The sequence below is a fragment of the Capra hircus genome, chromosome 3 (assembly GCF_001704415.2).
Source record: "Capra hircus breed San Clemente chromosome 3, ASM170441v1, whole genome shotgun sequence".
NCBI classification, from domain to species: Eukaryota; Metazoa; Chordata; class Mammalia; order Artiodactyla; family Bovidae; genus Capra; species Capra hircus.
This window is the reverse complement of record NC_030810.1, coordinates 18,395,407-18,413,397: the sequence shown is the minus strand read 5'-3', so window position 1 is coordinate 18,413,397 and position 17,991 is coordinate 18,395,407. Positions and strand designations below refer to the sequence as shown.

Sequence of the window (17,991 nt, the reverse complement as noted above, 5' to 3'; positions counted from 1 at the left end):
CTGTGGAGTGAAGGGGTACAGGGGTCGCTGGCTGCCCTTCTTACTACTTTAGACTCACACGTTAATAGCCTTTAGAGTTTCTATTCCAGGACCTATCCGCCCCATTTCGTCTACCCTTCGCAGCTCCGGAGAGCCCAGCTTTCTCCCACACTACTAGGGCACAATTTAAAACACAATTACCCCTCCCGGGAATTTACGGGATAGGAAGAACTGTCCGGTTGCGGTCTTTGGTTGCCAACCCTAAGACTTTACCTCACCAAAGGTGGGCAGTTTGTCCTGACAAAAAGTCTTCTTAGGGGAGCCCGGTGAGTTGGTTGAGGCCTAGGCCTGACTGCAGGCACAAGGGTCTGTTCTGTGGGACTTGAGTTTCATCACCTCTTTAAACTTTAAGTTTCCCAAGGGATTATTACATTCGACCAAAACAAAAATTTCTAGAAAAATAATCAGCTGTTGAGAAAGAACTGCTGGGGTTACACCAGGGACTTCCCTGCCTGTCCTGCAGCACCCTGGGGATGGTAGGTCAGCGAGAGAGAGGTAGGTCCTAGACCCTGCCAAGTCTGGGGAAAGTTTCCTTCCCTCCAAAGATGTGTGTTCCCAGGGCTTGCCAATCCATTAATTCCTGGCTCTGTCCACTCTCCCCTGGGAATCCTTGGGTGCTGGACAAAAGAGAACCTCCCTTTTCTTGGCCCTAGGAGACTGGCAGAACAGAAAAGAATCATTGAAACCTGCTGCTCCTCCTTTCCCCACAGACACCAGAGATGTCAGCCACCTCCCAAGGCCAGGACACAAAGCAGCACTGAGTTGCTGAGCTGACCCAAGACTCTCCCACATCTGGCCAGAGCCAAGAACTAGACCAGCTGGAACAGCTCTGCTGTGCCCAATTCACCAGTCCCTCCCTGCTCTGCTGCTGCTCTATCCTTGTCCACCTGGACCTTAGGAACCCACCGCTGGTCAAAGGAACTGGGTCATCCTCCAGGAAGTGTCTCACCAACTACAGGCAGATCAGAAAGGTTTCAGGACCCAAGGGAAGGGGGACAGGGGGCAATCTCTTGCTCTTCAAGTACCTAAAATGTCCTGCCTTCTTTCAAGCTGATTCTACAGTTTTTATGGAACAGACACTAGTATAAACTCACATCTGCTCAATGAAGTTAGCAAGTGGGGTTGAGATGAGAAGAGATCAAACTCAGTTCTTTCTACAGGTTGTGGAAGTGGTCTGGTTCTCCCTCTATTAGCTTTTCCATCCCATCTCTAAGGCAAGAGAAACAAAAGGACGTGTTCTTGGCCAAAGGGCCTCTTCTCCCCAGGTCCCCATCACACAGAGCCAAAGGACCAGAACTTGACAAAGAGTCCATCTCTTTAGGAGGGGCTTCAAGAGCCTTCTTAAAATGCATGGCCCTGCTCCAGAGCCTGTGGACTCTAGGTACACTCCCGGCCTGACCCTGAGCCATCAGGCTCCTTGGGGCAGACACAGCCAATCCTCTGCTCAACACATTTTATTGCTAAGGACAAGGTGATGCACCAGTTTTCAAAATAGTTTGGTTTATAGCGTTCATACGTAACAAAAAAACGGGGAGTATTATAAATCTGATTCTTGTATACACAGGGTATAAGTGTGAAGCCCTCCAATCCTGGGCCCAGGCAAACAAATTCATGAGGAGCAAAAACCTGTTTAACCCCTTCAGTGTTGCCCTCCAGTCCCACCCCCACCCCCAAAATCAGCTCCCTCCCACTCCTAGACCAAGGGGCATATCTAAACCTGCCCCTGGCCTCCAGTGGCCCCAATTCATCTTAACCCTCCCAGCCCCTGCATGATTGCAATTTTCTGTTGACAGAATCACTCACCAGGCTCTGCCTGCTTCCATCATTAGATCTCCCTTCAGATTATTCCCCACCCACACCCTCTAATACTGTCCACAGGCGCTCTGTGCCTGGAGTGATAATGGGCAAACACACCCATGTTATCCTATCTTCTTCTTCAAGAGAGGGCAAACAGCTGGCTTAACTCCTCAGCATCTCCATCTCATCACTGCAGCTTTGCCACCACTCCCTTGAGGCAGTTCTAGGGACAGACAGATGCCACAGCCATCTCCAGCCAACCCCCAAGGGCCCTTACTCAGCTCAGCTGAGGGCAGAATTTCACATTTTTGTTGCCCTGGATAGGCAAGGAAGAAAGTAAAGGCCAGGGGCTGGCAGAAGCTGGTCCAGACCAAACATACATACCGACACACACGCACACCCCCCACACACACATAAATACAAAAGGGGTTAGGGGGGCAAGCACCAGCACCTCTGCCTAGCTGGTGCAGGTGATCGTTAGGAAGCTAAGTCCGAGGCAGGAACAGGGTAACCAGCCCAGCCGGCACAGTCGACCCATTGCAGACTGGGGCCAGTGCAGCCATAGCATTCCAGTGCTTAGCCCATCAGCTGGGAGCTCGTCGTCCGCTGCCACATGTCCAAGAAGGGCTCGTCCTTGCACTACAGCGGAATGCGATGAGGGCAGAGTGAGAAGATGATGGGGTTGGTTAGTTCATTCCTTTTCATTTTACAATTCACTTTAGAGACTTCAGAGTTCCAAGTGTCTGCTGTGCTGTGGAACCCCAGAGTGCTTTCGCCTTGTTGACTGGGACTCTCTCAGCTGCTGGAAGCACCTACTCCATGATGGCCCGGTATAGTGCAGGCTCGATGTAATCTTCCCGGTACCTTGAGTTGATAACTCGTTGCCGTTTCTTCTCCTGCTTAACCTCTTTCTCCGTGAAAATCTCATTGAAGCGCATGTCTGAGGCTACTGACTGTAGAAGAATAGGCAAGCCAAATAAATGAGCACTTTGTGGCCAATGCCTGCACCTCCCGAAGAAAAAACAAAGCGTCATGTCCTTGCTTTGTTCCCTCCCTCCCAGAGGGGAACCAAGGGCACACAGAAAACACACTCACTAGTCTAGACTTGACTCTCTTGGGAAGCTCTTCATCCAGCGTGTACACGTCATCCCTCTTAACCACAAGCTGTGAGCCATCCTCAAACTCCACCTACCAAGGAAACAAAGGCCTTACGCTAAGATATCCTGTCGCTCCCTGGTCCACCATGCACAGTGGCCATTTCCTGCAGACACAGGAAGCGTTTAGAACACTGAAGCAAGGCCTGCCATGTCTGAAGCCATACCCGGCAGACTGGACACAGGGCAGCCCCAGCTCTGAAAAGGGTTGTGACCGATACCTTAAGCTCTCCTCTCCCAAGAGCAAAGACTTGCCCCGCCTCTGGCTCAAGATTAAACACTGAACTAACCAAGCACCAGCCTCCCCCCATCCCCAGCAAAGCCTTTGGTTACCTGGTACATCTGGATGGGGTGAGAGGCCACAAACTTGGCTCCATAGACTTGGCCGTCTGTCCATCTCACCTGGACTACTTCGCCTTCAGCAGGAGGACCCAGCTGGAGACAGTCCTGACTCTGAGGGAATGGTAAGAAGAAGGGTGAAAGGGAGGTCCATTTGAGAGACCTGCTTAGTCTACCTGCTGTCTCTGCTGGCTGCTGCTGTTCCAGGTGACAAAAAAAGCAGCTCTACTAACCTTAATAAATGTAGAAGACAACGACCATCATCAAGAACCTTTCTCATGCTCCTTCAACTGTCTAAGGGACAGTTCTAAGGGTTCTGCCAGGAAGAAATCCTCAAACTGTACTCAACTATTTTAAGAGAGGAGTTCTTAACAGAAAAGTAATAAAAGACCACCTGCCATGGGACTTGGCAAAAAACTTTACCACTTTGACTCCCTGCAGAAGGGGGCACCCTAAGGCTGGGTGGAACCCTGGCTGCATTCCCAGTAGAGGGCTTGTTATATAATTTGGTCAGTGTGTGAGCATGCTCATGGCAGCTGAATCAAAGGTCTGATGGGTAGAAATGGGAGAAGGTGCTTGGGGACATGGCCCGAAAAATACACCTTGGAGCAGGAATGGGACAGAGTCTAAAATACCAAATATCTAAAATTCTAACTGCTGTTTCCCATTTCCACTCATGACAAGAGGAAGGTTCTACTGCCAATTCATTTATTGAATAGAAATGGCTTTATACTGTATTGCCAACTCATTATTGACTAGTTACACAATAACTATATTGTGTTATGAATTCAACAATTAAATAGAAAGCACTGCCCCACAAAAGAATCTGAGGTGGAAGTTTTAACTAGTCAAATATCGATCTTTGATAAATCACTTAAGTTCTCAGATACTCAGTTTTCCCTCCAATAACAGCAGTTCTTAAAGTATGGTCTGCACACTTTAGGGAGATTCCTGAGCCACCAGCAGGGAGCAAGCCAGGGCATGATAGTTTTCACAAGAATATAAAACATGAGCCTCTTTCACTGTGCTGACATCTGCAGTGATGGTGTTAACGCCCAGAAAGTGTGCGGTCCTGGCACCACAGCACATATTGAGGCAGCAACCCTGAGGTCTACTACTTGTGACTCCATTCTTAGCCACTGTGTACTCATGATGTAGGAACAAAAGAGAAAAACCTGTAACGACATAACAATGTCCCTTTGATAAAGCAGAAAAAGTTATTTTGTTAAACCACAATCTTTAAGTACATGTGTTAAGTACTCAGAAGACATTTTCTTTTGCATACTGAAGCATGATGGCTGTCCTGAGGAAAAGCACCGGGTAACTGAGTTTTGTAAGAAGTAACTGCTTTTTTTCATGAAACACCGGTTTTATTTGGGGAAAAAAAAAAAAAGACAAACAGGCTATTCAGACTTGGGTACTGGCAGAGATATTGAAAATGAATGAAGTGAGCCTTTCATTTCGAGGAAAACGGACTGACGGTACTACCAGTAATAAAACCTAAGTTTTCAAGCACAAGTTATAATTTCAGAAAAGTCGTATCACCACCGTGAGCTTGACGCTCCCTAAAATTTAAAGACTTTTCTGAGATTCGTGCTACAAATTAAAGTGGTCTCTTGGTACTGTATAATAAAATTTAACAATCCCTGAATGATCTGCATAGCCCATTACACCAACATGGATGAGGATTCAAATTCACCATGGGTGAAAGATCCATTCTCAGTGTAAGACAGACCAACAGAATTTAAGAGAGTATGTTCACCAAGCTGCTTTCAGAGTCCACACTGCAGCTAACTGTTGAGGAACTACTATTCACTGAGGTTTGGTGTAGTATCAAAGTAGAATGAACACAATCATCTGGAATGCTATTTAAATACTCACTTTTTCATTATCTATGTGAAACTGAGTTTTCTTCATACACTGGAACCAAAACAATATATTCCAACAAACTGAAGCTGTGACATTAAAGGAGTTTGCAAAATTATAATCCCATGAACGGAGGCGCCTGGTAGGCTGCAGTCCATGGGGTCGCTAAGAGTCCGACACGACTGAGCGACTTCACTTTCACTTTTCACTTTCACACATTGGAGAAGGAAATGGCAACCCACTCCAGTGTTCTTGCCTGGAGGATCCCAGGGACGGGGGAGCCTGGTGGGCTGCCGTCTATGGGGTCCCACACAATCGGACACGACTGAAGCGACTTAGCAGCAGCAGCAGCAAAGTGGCAAATCCCATGGATACTAATACTTTTTGTTTTACTTCAAGTTGTTAAAAACAATGGACTATTTCAAATCAATCTGTTTTAATTTCTACTAATAATGAGCAAATAGCAAATCACGAGCAAATAATGAGCCTTGTTGATAACACAGGCAGGTGAGGGGTAATAGACATAGTCCACATAAAGCTCTTTAGGGTCCTCAGTAATGTCTGAAAGAGTCCTGAGAGTTCTTTAAGTTACAGATACCTCCAGCTTCTGAGCTGGTATTACCCGAGTCTGACAGAGACCCGGGTCAGGAACCTAGCCCAGTGCCTGCCAGACTGGGAGAGCATCACAAAGCATAGCTAGCCTACTGCCACAGACATACCTGACGCCATCTTTACTGTTAATGCATAGAATTCTGCCTTACAACTAATGAGTGGATTTTTAGCAGCTAAGTTGCTCATGTGTGTGGACGTGTTAAAGGAAGAAGTGGCTTCATCCCACTATGCCAGTGCTCAGGCTAACGGGAAAAGGTTAGGGGCTGGATGGGGGAATGGGGACAGAGAGACGAGCAACAGGGGCAACCTGAACCGGGTGCTGAGTCCTGAGCCAGAAAACCTAGGACCACGTCCAGGCGGGGCTCGTGTCTCAGGTGTTGGTAACACAGCCAGGCCAGGGTCATCTCCCAGCAACTTCTATTCCACCTCCAAAGCCTTCAGCTGTAAAGAACCAAAAGCACACTCCACACATCTACCCAGAGGGCATGGTAGCAGAGAGGTAACTGGATAATTCTCCCGAAATCACACAGCTACTGAGCAGGTATTGGCACACTGATCTGATTCCAAAGCTTGGGCTCTTCATCCAACGCATCCAAACACCTTCACGGGTTGTTGCTGTTGTTGTCCAGTCACTAAGCTGTGTCTGACTCTTTGCGACACCATGGACTGTGGCCCACCAGGCTCCTCTGACCTCCACTATCTCCCAGAGTGTGCTCAAATTCATGTCCATTGAGTTGGTGATGCTATCCAACCATCTCATGCTCTGCCGCTCCCTTCTTTTGCCTTCAATCTTTTCCAGCATCAGGTCTTTTCCAATGAGTTAAGGGTAAGCAAAGCAAAGTTGCTCAGTCATGTCTGACTCTTTGCAACCCCATGGACTGTAGCCTACCAGGATCCTCCATCCATGGGATTTTCCAGGCAAGAGCACTGGAGTGGGTTGCCATTTCCTTCTCCAGGGGATCTTCCCGACCCAGGGATTGAACCCGGGTCTCCCACATTGTAGGCAGATGCTTTACTGACTGAGCAATACAAGCATGTTTCAAATTACTGCAGAAAGCACTGCTTCCTACAAGCTTCTAGAGAAACCAGGGTACCCTAGTGGCATACAATTTTCTTTGTATAGAAAGACCAGTACAAACACTTCTTTCTGTTTGGGGGCCAGATGATGGCACCATGGGCCAGGCTAGAAAAGGCAGGTGGGCCCATGGTTAGTCAGACCTAGAAGTACCCCCATCCCAAAATGCCCAAGAAGCTCCATGCAGACATTACCACTATGTCCTCAGGATAGAGATTGTCGCTGAAGGAGCCGTCATCAAAATTGACTTCGTAGAAGGTCTCAGTGGTGAGCCTTACCACCTCACACTGGTAGAAGCGCCCGTTCTTATGCTTGCTAATGACCTTCTGGCCCGCGGTGATGCTCTGCAAGGCCCCCTTGGCACGCTGGAAAAAATAGAGGCTTGGGTTACGCCCATGTTGAGCTGTCAGGCCTAGCAAATGGGGACCAAGATGAGCTGGCTCCTGTTCACCAGGGAAAGAAGCATGAGAATGGAAAGGTAAACGGCATAGGTTTTTCCAGATGGCCACACCCCGGCCAGGACATGGGAAAACCTAGTGTCACGTTTCCCCCATAACGTAGCTCCTCCCTCATTCACAGTACACAACTGGTCCCTATGCCAACCAACCATCCTGTCTCACCCCAAATTCCCCAAACAGACTCTTGTGACTTCCCTATTGTGAAGAACTGGCCAGACAGCACCTACTAATCCACATAGTTCAGACACACATCAAAGTGGGCAGGCAGCAGGCCCGGGGCCCCCACATGATACTGCACACAGACCTTACCACCAGCTGTACCCTCAGGGTCAGAGCACAAAGACTGAGCCTCCCTGGATATCCTCAGCTGTCTGTGACACACAGCTCCTCATTACAAGGACTCTGCCACCTCTGGGGCCCTCATATCACCCTTCTTCCCATTCTGAACTTGCCCCTGATGCAAATGAGATCACAGAGTATCTGGTAGCCTCGTGTCCAACCGCACCTCCCTAAGCGGCCTGAGCTCTGCGCTCCAGCCACGCTGGCCTCCCTGCTGTCCTGAGCACTCGTGCCAAGCACGTTCCCACCTCAAGGTCTCTGCACCTCTGTTCCCTTCCTGAAAGGTTCTTCCCCAGTTCTCTGCACACTGGCTCCCTCACATCCAAGAGTCAACTCAGGGACAACACTGCTTACTACCTCCTCTTCCATTCCTGTATCCAGCTTTACTCTTACGTCGCATCCGTGAACACTGTATGTTCACTTGTTTCCACACGTCTTTCAACCACAGGAAATGCAGCAGGAAGGCAGGCACTGTTATCTCACTCACTAGTATGTTCCCAGCATCTAAAACTGCGCCTGGGGAATTCCCCGCTGTCCAGTGGTTAGGGCTGCCTAGGTTCAATCCCTGGTCAGGAAACTAAGATCCCACAAGCTGCCCGACCAAAATAAATAAAGTTAAAACAAAACACAAATAACTGTGTCAGACGTGCCCAGTACATGGGTGAAGAGTGAATTAGTAAAAGAAATACTCAACAGTACCCACCTTTCCTTATAGCACCAGCCATCTACAGCTGCCAATGTGAGGGTGTGTGGATGGCCGGGGGGATAATGATCACCACCACATCACAATCCTGTTCCAACAAAAAACTCCTACCCCCTCACCAAAATGTACCTCAGGCTTTTATTCCTCATTCTCGGATTGACTATTTTCCCTTCTTCCTAAGTTCCCAACCCACCCCCAACCACCTCTTGCGCTCAGTAGAACATCTTTATGAAAACGGAGGACCCAGGGACTTCCCTGGTGGCCCAGTGGTTAAGAATCTACGTTGCAGTGCAGGGGATGTGGGTTCGATCCCTGCTCAGGGAACTAAGCATGCCACATGCCGCAGAGCAACTAAGCCTGCGAGGCACAACTACTGAGCCTGCATGTGCCACCACTCCTGAGTCTGGGCCGGAACAAACAATGAAAATCACGTCCTGCAACTAAGACCCAAGGCAGCCAAATAAGTGACTAAAGGAGAGGAAGAGCGAGCCAGCCAGCCAAGGCCCTTCCCAGAGCCAAATGGTGAGGGGGCAGGGTGTCCTCTGGGCTGGCGCGCTATCGTGTCCCTCCTTTTAGGACTGTTCCTTACCACTGCTGACAAGTCTTCATGGGCGTCCCCTCCACTAGACTGCAGCTCACGGGAGGCACTCTGGCTCCTGACCTGACTGCCCCTGGAGCCCCCAGGTGGGGTGCACACAGCGCCGCCACCCCGACAGCACGAGGCCCTCCTGAGCCCCCTGCTGCTCTGCTTCTCTCCAGGTCTCTCTCTCTTCTCAGCTGCTTTCCCTGCTTCCTGCTCTACCATCTGCTCCTTCTATTAGGAATCTCCAGAGCCCAGTTTCTAATAGGAATTAGCTCTAACTATCCTGTTAAATGCTGATAATATCCAAATTTTCATCCAGTGAATCCAACTGCCTCCTGGTACCTCAGCCAGAATGTTCCAGCAATATCAAAGTCTACAGGTCCTTCCCTCATTTTCTATCTCCCCCGCTTTCCCCTACAAAACAGCCCTGGCCCATCTCAGCTCCTGAACGCAATTAATACCGTATGAGCATCCCTTCTATCTTTAAGGAAGTAGCCCAAGTCATCTTAAATCCACACTCGCTCACTTCCCCCTTCCTCGCCCCATGGCAGTCAAAAGACCCCATCAGTTCCAGCCACTGTGGGATCCAGCGCTGGCTGTGATCCTAAAGCTCTGCCTCTGTGTTCCCACTTCAGACCTCAACTTCTCACCTAGGCTAACTGGTCTCCTGGCCTCAAATTCTTATTCCTTCAAACTTTTCTTCAAACCAGAACAGTTTTAAAAAATATAGCTCGAAGTCACAACACTGGAGAAGTTCCCCTCTCCTAATGGAAGAAAGGTCAGATTCCTAACTGAGCGTGGCAGCCCAGGGCCTTCCTCCTCTGGCACTGCCTGCCTTTCCAGTACCACCCCCCACCAGGTTCCCAGAACCAGTCTTACACGTTCCTCCTTCTGAGGCTCGCTCATTCTGTTTCTGAAGACTTGAACCGCATCCTGCTCACAATTCCCCTTTATTATTTAAGACCCACATCAATGCCACCTTTAATCCAAACCTTTTCATGCAGCTTTCATTAAGCTTCACTATTTAAAGAAAATCAGTGCCATGTAGGGCTCATGGTGTACTACTCTTCCCGTAAGTTCATGATATTTACAGAGCTTCTGCAATGTCCCTGACACTCAGATTAACAAGACACCGACCCTCAAGGAGTTTATCCAGGAGGAGAGGCAAACAAGGAATCAACCACAAGGCAGTTGATACCCCAGGACAGGACATACAGGGCAGGAAGCAGAGAGGGGCAGGGGCCACCTCCTAATCCCATACTCATTAGCATTTCTGAGAAGCACAGTGTTTGAGGAAATAACTTGCTGACACAACAAATGAACAGCCTGCAGAGAAAATGACTCAGGAAAAAACGGTCAAGCGGATTCCAGAATGGCAGCCCCCTCACCTCCAAATTAGGGATCTTGTGCCGGAAGCAGGTGATGAAGACAACGAAAGGCCAGTCGTCTGGCTGCATCATCACGCCTGCAGCCTGAGCGCAGCTCACGTGGAAGGCAGTTGGGCAACGGCCGTGAGAACACTGCACACAGCAGCCGGCGGTTCTTTTCCTCCGTTTCTTACAGAAGACACATTTCTACAACACAGGGGAAGTAGGCCAATGAGTAAAGGAACTGGGACGGCCTCCTCTGCTGCTCCCCAAATGTACAGAACCATACATGCAAGAGCCCACCTGCTTCCCAAAACACAAGGGTGCATACACCCTCTGTTAATCTCGTATCTGATCACAGACATCCTCACTAAGTAGTTTTAACCAGAAGGTGAGAACTGTTAAGTCACGACCAAAACCAAGGGGCAGAAGGCCAGCCAGGGGATGCCCTCCCAAGTGCTATGTTCCCCTCTACCCAGAGCCTTGGAAACAGAAAGGATGTACAGTCACATGCCCCTCTCTCTCTCCTTACCAGTTTGAAGCGGGGCAGGGGAATTTTGCTCACATCCACTGGACTTCTTTCTGCAATGTTGACAAATCTTGCTTCCAGAATCGCCACCGCACATGAGACATGGACCCATCTGCCAAAAGGCAAAGGCCACTTCAGTCCCCCCAGGCCCTGTGGCTTTCTCTTCTTTGTTTTTGGTTTTTTCCCCCAGGCAAGGCTTATCAGGGCCCTGCTGTAGCAAGGGGGAGCAAGAACAAAAAACAAGTTCCCTTGCTTGCCTGCTCCCTGCAGGGTGCGGAGGCAAGCATGTGACTTACAGGATGAGAGTAACGTGTGTCTCAGGGTCAGGCCAGAAGGGTAGACGGTGTGCCCACCCCTCTGGTGGTGCTGACTGCAGGGTGCCTGTCAGCACCCGCTTTTGTTCCCAACACCCTGGTTTGGCTCCGGGCTCTTCAAATGGCTAAATGGCTATCGTGGTTCTCCTTTTTAGCCCTGTTTGTTTAACCTTTTGGTTAAGTTTGTGTCTTCTAGGTTCCAACAGTTCGAAGTAATGCTTCAGGATGGCTCAAAGAGTTCAACCCATTCTGGGAGAGAGTGGCCCAGGTCCCTACAGGTCCTTGGAACAGTCAGCGAGATGTAGGCAATGGTCTGTAGCCCCTGTCCAACATAAGCTTCAGAAGAAAAGATCTTTGACCCCTCAGAATAAGAGAATAGAGGTGGGGGTGGAGGGCAAAGGGAACGAGACAGACTGGAACCTGGGACCCTCTGCCACAATGCTGCAATGCTCCCACCTGGACAAATTTCTCCTCAAGCAACAAAATACAAAGGAACTGTACGGGACTAAAAATAAATGTGCACATGCAGGGCTGGGGCAAATTCTGGACAAAAAGATACAGAGAACAAAAACTCAACGGCCGCTTTTGAAGAGCCTGGCCTCTTCTGATGCGGGCCTGTCTGTGGTGCTTCCTCCCTCCCCCACTGTGACCCCTGAACTTCCCAGCAAGGTCCTGAGACCCAGAGAGTTACGACCAGAAGTGTCTCCCACACTAAGTGGGAAAAGGTCCCCACCACACAGTCCCAGGTCAGCACCGCGTCACACTGCTTACACCACTCACTCACAGCCTGTTGCTAAACAAACAGAGCCACAGTGAACTGGGGGTACGGCATGGTTTAGGAAGTGAGCATAAATTAGAGAACTCCCGACAGATCTCTTTAATTGGAGAACCTGGGCGCTTCCTCAAAATATCTCCAAATGGGCCCCAATCTGCCAGTAAGCCCAGCCCTCCCCTCCACGCCTTTGCCCAAACCTTTCCCAGGGCCAAAATGACCTCTCCCTTCTGCTCCCTTCGTCCACCTCAGAATCACTCTTTCGTTTCTGTCCAGCCCCATTTACTGAGAGCTGTGTTCAATGACATCCTTAGAGAATTAAAGTTCGGGACCTCTAGAGAAACTAACACGCACCTAGATGGGCTCCACTAAGGTGCTGAGTGGTCTCAGGATCAGGCCAGGTGAAAACCTACATACAAGACGGTGCAGGGGCCACGTGGGGCCACCTGCAGTGTGTGAGTGGGGACAGGGCTGTCTCCGCACGGCTCCGCAGGGCAGACCAAGGATTATATGGTGAAGGTGGGAGGTGCAAGCAGAGCCATTTCCACTCCAAGAAAAGGACTTAAACAGCACTCTCTGGCAACTGTGAGGAACACAGTGACCTCCAGTCAGGGCAGCAAGTGCTCTAGAGCAGTGGAAGCAGCGAGCAGAGCAGCATGAAGGGGATGCCTGTGAGGCAAGAGGCTTGGTGGTGTGTGCGCCAAGTTCCTTATGTGCCAAGGACTTCATTCAGCTGGAAGCAGGGTCCTCCCTGCTGTTTCCCCATCGACCTCTGAGTACTCTCCCCTAGGCAGCCAGGCCTCACAGCAAAAACCTCATTCATCTGACATTTCTACCCCAGAACCACTAAGCCGAGACCAAGCACAAAAGCTCGGCTCACGGAACTTCCCCAGTGGTCCTAGGGTTAAGACTTCGCTTTCCAATGCAAGGGGGTGTGGGTCTGATCCCTGGATGGGGAGCTAAGACCCCACTAAGATCCCACATGACCAGCAGTCAAAAGAACCAAAACAAAAAGACAGAAGCAACATTGCAACAAATTCAATAAAGACTTAAAATATTCAGCTCAGTGAAAGTGACCTGCTGGCAGGGGAGAAGCCCAGCTCCAGACTGAGGAACAGAACCCTCTGTGAGTTTGGCTGACGAGTGGGTAGGCGTAGCTGGGCTTCCTCAACGTCCCAACGCCCTCCTGAAAGACATGCGCCCTCATTCCCAACAGCCAGGGAGTCTGCTTTGGGAAGGGCTCACAGCCCACAGCCACGGCCACCTCTGCACCAGCCCCACATCTAACCCGTCAGGTCCCCCGTCCACCATGAAGCCCCGGCATCATCTTCACAGGGTCTTCACTCCCTCGTGAGTCCATCTTAGCTTCTCCAGAAGGATGTCACTTACAAGGCTGACTCCGAGGGGAAGCTCTGGACTACCTGGCTTCCCATCTTTAAAATTAGTCTTGGAGATGCTATTTCAGCCCCAAACAGCGTGCTTCCCAAGTCATCATCAGTCATGTGGATGACAGCCCCTACCCTGGCAGCGCGCCTGCACGCGGCTTCAGGGCTCAGCAAACTCACCTGTCGTCGTTGGCTCTCTGCAGGGCTCCTCCTCGTAACGAGCACAAACAGCAGTCCTGCCAAGGAGAGGGGGGAGGAGGAGTGGTCACCACCGAATTATTAACATCCAATCTGTTCTCCTCGTGACTTCCTTCGGGCAACTGTAGCCTTCACATGAGAAAGCATGGGAGGCCTCGCCTGCACAGCCCCTGGAACCAGGACTCCCCTGCAGGAAGACAAGGAGGCCACTCGGGGCTCAAGTGCACCAATTATTCGCCTGACTTAACCTAACTGTCTTCCCAGTTAATAGTAACAGCCGAAAGTAAAGTCATGAATGATACCCTGCTCAAGCTGCGGGCATTACAGGGCTCTGCCTGCCTCCTATGCGGGTATTGCCAGGTTCCAGAGAGCAGTGAAGAATAAAGAGAAAGCCATAAAATGAACATCTGAGCCCTGTTCTGATGCTCTGACCTGATGGCTCAATTCTTTACAGGGGGCAGTGGTCTGTTCACCAGAGGACCTCTACTTGGTCCTGACACAATGGAGCAAACAGCTTCCAGACGCCATCGGGCCCTGCTGCAGATAGGCGGCAAATGCTCTCACAGCGGGGGGGTTTATTCTGACAACACTCGCACATCACAGTGTACCGGGTCTTGCTCAGACCGCTGGGGCAGAGTCCACGTGAAGCAGAGTGGCCCTGGGCAAGCGCGTCTCACGGGGAGGTAGCGACAGCATGGATGCACTCACCTCTTCCAGGGCATTCGCTGAACACCGAGAACACATCCAGTCTTCAGAAGCCTTTGCAGGGGGTACCCCGTAGCAACCTAACGGGGATACCGAGGTGAGCAAATTAAACCCAGAGTCAGAAGGCAGACCTGCTGCTCCTCTCCAAACACCTTTCCCAAGGCAACAAGCAAATCTTACAGAGACCCCTGAATTCTAGCGCCACGGCCCCCACAAATCAGCCATACAGTATGGACCAAAGTCTCAAAAAATCAGAAACCAGATTCACTGGTACCAACACCCAGTGAGCGGCAGGGACTAGTCCCCTCCACGTATCTGCAACCAGGGGGACAGCCCAGGGTGGACAGTACGAGCACAGACCCAAGTCACAGACCCGACCTGACCACTCCAACAACACATAAGCAATCTTTGCACTGGGGGGGCAGCGGGAGGGGGAGGTGGGAGGCTGTGGGGAGACTGAGAGGTGGGAGGACTTGGTCAGATGCCCTTGCCCTGGGACCGGATGCAGAGAAGAGGGGAGGCACTCACTGGCGTGGACCCGGACACTGCACTTCTTGCAGGACACCAGGAGGCTGGTGCCGTCCTCCTCCAGGTAAGGGGTGGACAGGTTGATGTCCGTCGAGGTGCAGCCAGTCGAGGTGAAGCACATTTCTGGAATCAATGGCTTGGTCCTTTGTATCTGGGGGGCCAAATCTGGAGCGCTGCCGCAGCTCTGACCAAAACCTCCAAACTCCACCTAAGGGGGAAGTAAGCGCACACGTCAGGGACCCGGCCTGTGTCCTGCACTCCCCACCTGCTCTGTCAGCAGAAAGCTGGTCTCTTCCTGATGGGCCGCCTATGGCTCCCAGGTGCACAGCCATTATCCCAGAGCTGCTAATTGAAGTTACCTCTAATGACTCAAATTCAATTTCTCACAGCAGCATCAAACAAAGGCCCCGGGGGACAACCGGGAAGAGGAAGAGAGGTAAGAGGCAACTGGGACTTCAATCTTTCCCAACCAGACGGTAATACAACGCACTGAGAGGCGGGTAAGGCTGTTCCTGGGGGCCTCCCTCTGTGCTGCATGGCACGGTACCCACCCCAGGGAGAGGCCCCAGGACAGGTGCTCCCGCGGGCCAGCACGGATTCTTCTCGAGGCCGTGTCAGCAGTCACCTGAGCTGCAGCTCTGTCACATGGCTGGAGCCCCACGTGCTGTTCCTGGCCTGGGGCCCTTTGGGGAAGAACACTGTGTCCATGTCCTTCCCTTGGCAAAGAGCCTGACTGCGAGGATCTGTGGGCTCTGCCGCTGGATGGCACATTCACCCCCTGTTCCAAAGACGGGGCCCAGAAACATGTCAACCCCAAGCCTGTGCCATTCATGGAACGCTGAGCCCCGCTCGACAGATAAACAGCCAGGCCATCTGCCTGCTTCCTGCCCAGTCAGGGACACGTAGTGACCTTTTGGGCTCACTTTTTGGTCACTAGAAAGAAAAACTGAGTTACTAACTCAAAGTACACTGGTTTGAAGTTTTATCCTTTGGCAAACATGAACCTGGGGCCGCTGCCAGGCTCAGGGACAGCCACGCCACTCTAACTAGCACAGGGGACTGGTTCCCTATGTGCTGCCCTGTGTCGGTCCCAGCTGAGACTGAGCTGGTCCTCTGGCACAGGCTGCTGTGGGTGCCCTCTTGGCCTCCAAGAGATAGACTCAAAAAGACCCATGACGGTGGAGGCATCAAATGCCCCACGAGTGGGAGGGGCATGGCTAGGCTCAGCCAGGGTGCTTTCCCATCCCTCTTCCTCCTGCAAAGCCCCTGCTCCTGCCCCTCCCAAGTGCCTTTCCACTGCTGCCAACATCCACAGCGGCGATGGGCAAGGAAGAAAAGAGCCAACGCTGGAGGATCTGATTTAAAGAATCCCCAGCTCTCCAGACTGGCCAGGACGACAAACCACCTACAAGGAATCATCACTTACTAGAAAGAACAGATTCCTCAGCAAACAGTGTGAGTGCCAAAGGGAGCTGGGAATCCCCCCGAGCCCAAGCCACACCTTCTGCTCTTCCCCAGAGCATTCTCAAGTGAAACCCACACGCTTACCTGCCTGGTGAAGCCTTTCCATCCAGCAGGCGGATGGGGCAAAAACACACCCTTCCCAAAGTATGCACCCACCATTAAAGCTAGCTTTCCTGAGTGCTGGCACTGGGTAAACAGAGGGGATACGAGGGCTTACCTGATGGTAAGTCTGAAAGATCATGCAGACGGCGCAATGAGGGGCCTGCTGGGCCATGGCCTCGTTGAACTCTTTCTCAGCCTCAAAATTTGGAGGTCGGTTCTGCCAGAGCTGGCTCAGGGGCTTGGCCCAGGCCTCTGTCTCCTCAGCCTCCTCCTCGGGGGTCAGCTGTTCTGGTAGCTCTAGAGGAGGAAGCAGAGGTGTGAGTCAGGCAGGCAGCACCAGCCTTGCTCTGTGGCTCTGCCTGGAGAGCCGAGGAGCTCAGCTCAAGCTGGGACCTTCTGGTTCCGGGTCAGGGCCTGAGAACCTATGGATGACAAAGGCAAAGGGCAAGGGTGATTTTCAAAGGACTCTGAGTATTTGGATGGTGGTGTGAGGAGCCCTGCAATCTGTGGCTACAACTCCTCCAATGACCTCCTCACTTCCTTCCAGCCAGGACTGCCTTCCAAGAGACCCTGGAGACCTATGTTGAGCAGCCCAAGGAAAGCTCTGGAACATATGAGACAAGCTACCCAGTTATCTGTTTATTCCTTGCAACTCAAGCTCAGTGCAAACAGACACTTATTTCCTCCACCTTCAATCAAGTTTAATCCAAAGGGATCTGGCAGCTGCCATGCGTGTGATCTCAGTGAAGGGGACCATAATGGACTGCAATTAAAATCAACCCCTACAAGCTCCATCAATCAGGCCTAAACAGGAGACATGGTGCCCAAATCCAAGCACATGTGTTTTCCATATCCTAGTCAGAACAAGAGTGATGAAGACAGGAACAGAGAAACAAACAGACCACTCACAATCACCAGAGAAAAATGACCACACACATACTTGCTATGCTCACACAACCGAAAGTGGCCAAGAGTCAACTCTACTTGTGAATACTTAACAAGCGATGAAAAAGTTTAGTGAAAACTACAGGAACCAAAATGTCACAGCTTACATAGATAAAACCTCATTAGGCTGTACAGTTTAGGCACTCACTACGTGCTTCCCTAAATGCCTCCATTAAAAAAAAAAAGTTTCAAGAAGAGAGAAGGGTGTGCGAGACCAAGGGACCGAAGAAGCTTCTAAATGCAATGTATGACCCTAGTTTGGTTCATCCTGCTTTAGAGGAAATAACACATTTTTAGGATGAGCAGGGAAAGATGGCTATGGACTGAGAATCAGAGGATATTATGAAGTTACTCCTGACTTTCGGAGGTCAAGTGTTTACAGAGGAGACGATCCTATGTAGAAGATGCCGGTTGGTTCACTTTAAATGAAAAGACTAGATAATTACATCTCACTTTCAAATGACACAGCAGGTATGTATGCTCATAGGTAAACAATGCATGCGTGTGTGGGAAGTCGCTTCAGCTGTGTCTGACTCTTTGGGAGTCTGTGGACTATAGCCCACCTGGCTCCTCTGTCCAAGGAATTCTCTCCAGGCAAGAATACTGGAGTGGGTTGCCATGCCCTCCTCCAGGGGATCTTCCTGACCCAGGGATCAAACCCACGTCTCTTGCGGCTCCTGCACCGGCAGACGGGTTCTTTACTACTAGCGCCGCCCG

General features: G+C 50.8%; 1 protein-coding gene across 4 annotated transcripts in view; it reads right to left on the bottom strand.

Annotated features, from left to right (window-relative positions):
• The window catches only part of KDM4A (lysine demethylase 4A), a 40,776-nt gene continuing 24,260 nt past the window's right edge, over positions 1,476-17,991 (bottom strand). For all 4 annotated transcript variants that reach the window (XM_005678566.3, XM_005678565.3, XM_005678567.3 and 1 more), the window contains 10 exons: positions 16,445-16,626; positions 14,764-14,971; positions 14,239-14,315; positions 13,513-13,568; positions 10,865-10,973; positions 10,354-10,539; positions 7,077-7,247; positions 3,324-3,443; positions 2,932-3,024; positions 1,476-2,789 (listed from right to left, as the gene is read on the bottom strand). In XM_005678566.3, the coding sequence (XP_005678623.1) occupies positions 2,649-2,789; positions 2,932-3,024; positions 3,324-3,443; positions 7,077-7,247; positions 10,354-10,539; positions 10,865-10,973; positions 13,513-13,568; positions 14,239-14,315; positions 14,764-14,971; positions 16,445-16,626 (1,343 nt within the window). In that variant the 3' untranslated portion in view covers positions 1,476-2,648. The remainder of the gene's footprint in view (positions 2,790-2,931; positions 3,025-3,323; positions 3,444-7,076; positions 7,248-10,353; positions 10,540-10,864; positions 10,974-13,512; positions 13,569-14,238; positions 14,316-14,763; positions 14,972-16,444; positions 16,627-17,991) is intronic.